The sequence below is a fragment of the Prinia subflava genome, chromosome 4, assembly GCF_021018805.1.
Source record: "Prinia subflava isolate CZ2003 ecotype Zambia chromosome 4, Cam_Psub_1.2, whole genome shotgun sequence".
NCBI lineage: Eukaryota > Metazoa > Chordata > Aves > Passeriformes > Cisticolidae > Prinia > Prinia subflava.
Genome location: NC_086250.1, coordinates 64,882,226 through 64,888,302, shown reverse-complemented (window position 1 = coordinate 64,888,302; position 6,077 = coordinate 64,882,226). Strand labels below are relative to the sequence as shown.

The following is a 6,077-nucleotide window of genomic DNA, read 5'->3' as shown; positions in this document are numbered from 1 at the left end:
AATTCTTCTGCTCAGGGCACGGAGCAACCCGACTCATTGACTCTGCTCTGAAGGGGTCGCTTGGGGAGAGGAGGGGTGTCCTCTGAAGGCGTTTTCCAGTCCTTTTTACTTCTTGCTTTGAGCGAGCGAGGCTTCTTCAAGCTTTGACTGCTCGGGAGCACGTTCTCAGACGCAGAGGGCAGGAGAGCGGGAGGCAGCCCCCGCAGGGCCGGCCGCGGGTGCCCGCCGGTCCCTCAGGATGCGGCGGGGCCGCGGCGGGGCCTTTAAAGGCCGGGGCGCGGGGCGGGCCCGCAGCGCGGGGGGAGCCCCCGCCCGCCCGGAGCATGCGCTGCGCGGGGCGGCGGGGCTGGCGGGCGGCACCGCCGCACTCCCCGGCAGCCGCGGCGGCAGCCAGCGAGCCCCAGCCCGGCCGCCCCAGCCCGGCAGCGCCAGCACGGCCGCCCCAGCCCGGCCCCGGCGCTGCCGCCGCTCGGGGCCGTGGTGGCGGCCGCCGACCCTGAGCGCCCGCGGGGGAACGGGGCTGCGAGCCGCCCCCCAGCCCGGTCTGCGCCCGGCGGGAGAGGCGGCGAGCCGCGGCGGCCATGGGCAACGAGGCGAGCCTGGAAGGAGGCGAAGGGATGGGCGCCTTCCCCGAAGGGGCGGCGGCAGCCGGGGATGGCGGCGGCCCCGCGGCCCCCTTGCAGAGCCTGGTCCCGGCCGGGGTGGAGGCGGACCTGAGCCAGCTGAGCGAGGAGGAGAGGAGGCAGATCGCCGCTGTCATGTCAAGGGCGCAGGGGCTGCCCAGAGGGAACCTCGCCGGCGCGGAGCCGCCTCCCATGCAAAGGCATGCACGGAAAATCTCCCTTCTCCCGCTCCTCCCTTCCCCCCTCTCCGTCTCCTCGCGGTGGGGCGGGGGGCGAGTCGCAATACGATCTGGGCCCGCTGCACCCGGAGCCGCCGTTCCATCTTGCCGGCGGAGAGGGAGGGAAGGGGAGGCTGCACGGGCGCGGGCACCAGGACGGAGCCGGCTCCCTCCCGCTTTCCCGCTCCGGCGGTTTCGGATGATAACGGCGGTCCCCGGTTCCGTGGGCTGCGCCCTCCTTTCCTCCCTTGCACTGATCTGGGGCACGGGCAGGTTCTGTGTCGGGGCGGGGAGACATGTGCAGACACCGTTCCGGTTTGCTGTGTGCGGGTGTGTGCTTTACGGGGCTGGATGCCCCACAGCTCTGGTAGTAGCCAGGGAAGCTCTCCCGGGGCGGATGGGTTCTGCAAGCGTCTGGAGAGAGAATCTTGTTGAATCTTCCAAAGCTTTTGGGCATAATACATTTGCTGGCCATTACTCTGCCAATTCTGAACCTCTACAACTATCATTTGGCTTCATTAAATAGTCATGGATGAAGGAGGTCTGTTTCAGCTTATATTTTCAATCTTATTTTTCGTCAATTTTTTTTCTTTTATTTTTTTTCCCTTTATTAGTTGGAAGGGGAGAGGCCAAATGATAGATTAAATTGATTTCCACGATATTCAGTGTTCTGGAGAGTCATGACTTTACCTCATTGTGCTTCTGCAAAGGCTGGGGTGATTTCCTTCCCGGCTTTTTCCTCTGCCCCTCTCGAATTCACGGCCCGACGTGCAACAAGCCCCTCTCCCCGCCCGGCTCCTCCGGCCCCAGCCGCTGTCCGTGGTGCTGAACCACCGGCCCTGCTCCGGTCCCTGCCGCTGTCCCCGGTCCTGAACCCCTCCCGGCCCGGCCCTGCTCTGGTCGCTGTCGCTGTCCCCGGTCCTGAACCCCTCCTGGCCCGGCCGTGATCCGGTCCCTGCCTCTGTCCTCGGTCCTGAACCCCTCCCGGCCCGGCCCTGCTCCGGCCCTGCCGCTGTCCTCTGTCCTGAACCTCTCCCGGCCCGGCCCTGCTCTGGTCCCTGCCGCTGTCCCCGGTCCTGAACCCCTCCTGGCCCGGCCGTGATCCGGTCCCTGCCGCTGTCCCCGGTCCTGAACCCCTCCCGCCCAGCCGTGCTCCGGTCCCTGCCGCTGTCCCCGGTCCTGAACCCCTCCCGGCCCGTCCTCCGAGGCCGGCGCCTCTGTTGCTCTCCGGCTCTGGGGCTGGGTGTGTTGTTTGTCTTGAAGGAGGAAGCTGAAAGGAACCTCCTCGACTGTTTCACGGTGCATTGACCTCACCCCACATAAATGCACATTCCATTTATATAATATCAGGTTTATATAAGTGAATTCTAGAAGAGAGGCAAGGAGGGTGGGACTAAATTGATTCTTGGGCAAATTACTGGAGTCACTGAGATTATACCTGAGATGATGGTCTCCATTTTTAAAAACTGCAAGTCAAATCTTCCTATTTCATGTCTTGCTTAATTATTGATCAGGCATTAGCACTGTCTGTATTTTTTTTTTTTTCCTTTCACTTCAGGTCTCTGCACAGTTTCTGTAGATGTTAATGAGGAAAAAATGTATTCTTTACTTCCCTGAAACTAAACTCAGAATTCCCTTTTCTCTAACTGTCTATGAACAAAGACACAAGTTCTTTGAAACTAACTTTTAACTGGAATATTATCATGAAAAAATAAAGATAAATATTCTTGGAAGTCTTTAGAATAGGCTGAACACATTGCAATGTAAATATCTCTGCATTTTTAAATGGCTGCTTTCCTACAAACATATTTATATCAGAAGCTACTCTGATCTTGTTAGCATACCATACTTCCACCCTCTATTTAAAGTAAAGGGACTCTAAATTTGTGAATTACAGCCTTCTACCTTGCCTCAGAATGTCAGCTTTGACTATTATAGCAGTTCCCATCATCATATCTTTGTGCCTGTCCCACTGTAATGAAGTTACTACTTGTCTTGGCTCTTGGTTTGTGGCTTTATTTGCTCCTCTTGCTATTTGCTTTCTTTGCTGTTGAGAGCTACCAAGAATGTTTGCAGTAATTATCAAGAACCTGATCCAAACAAAACTGTTGGAGTAAGACTCTTCTAAGCATTATGGATCACCCTCTTCTAGACTAAAACTCAAACTAGTTTTTGTTTGCTTGGGGTTTTTTTTTTTTTCTTTTTCTTTTTTTTTCTTTTTTTTTTTTTTTTTTTTTTTTCTTTCCAGTCCATATGTTAAGTGACAGAGTGTGATCAAAAGAGGAATTCTGGCTTTCAGTCTGTTTATCTTTGCATTTTGGCAGTGTCCTTATTGTAGTGTGTGTTAGTTTTAAACATATTAAATGGATTTTTCCTTTGTGATTTCCATTATAACATTAGAGTGTAATAATTATTTCCTATTCTAAATGCTCTCATTCCTGCTCCCAAAATAACCCTAAAGTGTACAAATTCCTTATGATTGATGATATCCCAAGGTAATAATTTTTGCAAATACAGACTTAATAGCAAGTAATACATGTGCCAGGGAACCTAGTTGCACCTTTACCACCTTAAAATAAATGCTGTACATTCTTGAGCTTCTGTAGGCTTTGAGCTTTTAAGTATCGTGAATTTTAATATAAGCATTTAGATCTAGAGCACCTAAAGTGAACTGTCTAATTATATGTCCCTAGTAAATTTTTTAAAAAAAATTTTTAAATGAAAGTTTCATTCTCAAGGTTCCAGTGAGATGATTAGGATCTCTGGAAATCTTTCTATCCTGTTTCAATTACCTACCTTCAAAAAATTCATGGTTGGGAAATTTATCTGAAACAAACACAGTCAATTTGTAAGCAAGTTCCGTTTGTTCTAGCTTCATCAAATGACTCTGTAACTGTGCCAGCGTTCATTTCCTGAGGAATTATTCTATATCTGAAAGGATTAGATGGCCAGCTGAATATAGGACCATCTAATACAGCTGCTTAGATTTTTTGTTTTGCTGAACAAGAAGTCTTGCTGAGTGTTGCACTTCTGAAGTATATTTATGGTGTATTTTCCAGAATATATCTATTTTTAAAAAGTTAGCCACTGAAATGTGCATAGGTTCATACATATCTTGTCTGTAAATACGAAAAAATTTAACTACCTTTGAGTTGCATTGTTACTGCATTTCTCTTTGAAACTGTTAATACTGATGAATGTTCTTAACAGGTGTTTGTAGTTACGGAATTGAAAAACTAGACAATTGTCTCTTTTTGTTAATCTCTGCTTGCTCCAAAGTAAGCTTTGATTTAGCTGTAATATGTAAATGAACAGAGATGAGTTCCATGAATCAAGACCAAAATAAGAAGAAACATAGTAGCACAAAGAAAACCATTATCATGAGGAAGAACTAAATTATTTTGTATGTTGGGTCTTGTTTGAAGGCTTTAAAACTCTTATGGGTTTTTCATGATTTAAAAAATTTGAAAGTTAGAAAATTCTTGTCAAATAAATACAAGATTTAGTTGGAGGATTCTGATTCTTCCGTTCAATTAAGATTTTTCAATATCAGTCTGCAGTTGGCTGTAAAATGGTTGTAGAAAAGATGACTTCAACTCTCAGGTACCTCAAACTAAATGGAGCAAGGCCTGGCTTTTGACAGAAGTAACATTTCTCAAGAAGCTGGTCTTTTCAAGGCTTTTTCTTCCACTAGTTAGCCACGCTCTGTCTCCATTGCTTAGAAACATTTTTATATACAAAGCCAAGACAAGTCAGGTCTTCAGAATATTCCAGTAGCCTTGAAGAGGATCACTGACTTTATTTCCTAGATTCATGGGTTTTAATCTCGTGTCAGAGCCTGATATCTAATCAGTAGAAATTTATGGAACACATTACTTGATAAAAATGCAAGCTGGAGCAGAATTCTACTCCAATCCACAGTTATTTTTCTTGCTAATTTCCAAGTTAATTTTTTGAAAACAGTTGGGGTGTTTTGCTTGGGTTTTTCTTTGGGGTTCCCCCCTCCCCCCACCCCCCCTTCTAGTTTACCTTCACATTGTAAGGTTTGGGCATGGGCACGGTACCCTATTTCTACGCCTGAAGTTCAATTGCACTGTTGATTCTTTTCACTTCAGTGGGTTGCACATTAAGGTCGTAAACCTCCAAATATTGAGGTCAATATGTACAGAAGAATGGGAAGGAATAAATGGAATTGTGGAAGGCAGGAAACAGTTTGTCCTTAACAAGTATTACTTGAGGAAATTTTTAATTAACAGAAAAAGTCAGATACAAGTTTACGAGAAATCTCATGTTGTGAGAATTACACACAGAGAAATGTCTACCATTTAGCTTTGTCCTTTTTTGTGCCATTGCTAGCCATTTAATGGAAACTAAATACTAGTCAGAAATACTGCTAAACACATGGTGACATTAATAATGTAAAATACATTTTTAATGTGCCTACTGTAGATGGTTCTGCAGGCATCCAAAAAACCTCTTCAAATTGTGCACTTATTTATCTATTTATTAGTCAAGAAATGCAGTTAAATCTAATAAATGATTGTTTATTTTGCTCATGAATACCCAAGAGGAAATGTCATGCCTGGCAAGCTAAGATCACATCTGACTGGTTCTCTCAAAGTGAAAAGTGAAAATTTTGTATTTGCAACATTTATGTGACACTGAAGGGAACACTGTATCTTCCAGCAGAAGCTCAGTGATAGCACTGAATAGAATATTTTATTATATCCCTGAGCATTAGCAGCAAGTACAATATCATTTCCCCTGCTACAGCCAAGTATAGCAACAAGTAAATACTGCGCCACATATGAAGCCATGGTCTTGATTTGGGTTCCTAGCTTTTTAGTTTCATTTTCTCCTATATGAACATATAGCAAAATACTGTTGCATGGATTTTTCCCAGTTCTCTAATGTAATGTGGTGGGGTTTTTTTAAATACTGGTCAGTGTGATTTGTTGAGATGATTCTGAGAAGGAGTATGGTAGCTATTTGCAAAGAACTCAAAAAAAGTTCAGGGTTAACTGTGAATTGAAATCTGTTTTATTTGAAGGAGAACTCTTCTGATTTGTGAGTGGATGGGTACCAAAATAAATAGTTTACAAAGAAGCATATACTCTTTAACATACATGAATTTTAGGAGTTTATATCCCTGCTGTATTTTGAATTGTAAATATATCCGAATTTTGTACAAGTATCCAGAACACAAGTGCATAAGAATTTTGCATTGAGGTTTTTT

At 45.8% G+C, this 6,077-nt stretch overlaps 1 protein-coding gene across 1 annotated transcript in view; it reads left to right on the top strand.

The window, feature by feature from the left end:
* Positions 1–480: 480 nt before the first annotated feature.
* The window catches only part of PCLO (piccolo presynaptic cytomatrix protein), a 318,813-nt gene continuing 313,216 nt past the window's right edge, over positions 481–6,077 (top strand). The window contains exon 1 of the mRNA XM_063396987.1: positions 481–823. Within this exon, the coding sequence (XP_063253057.1) occupies positions 582–823 (242 nt within the window). The 5' untranslated portion in view covers positions 481–581. The remainder of the gene's footprint in view (positions 824–6,077) is intronic.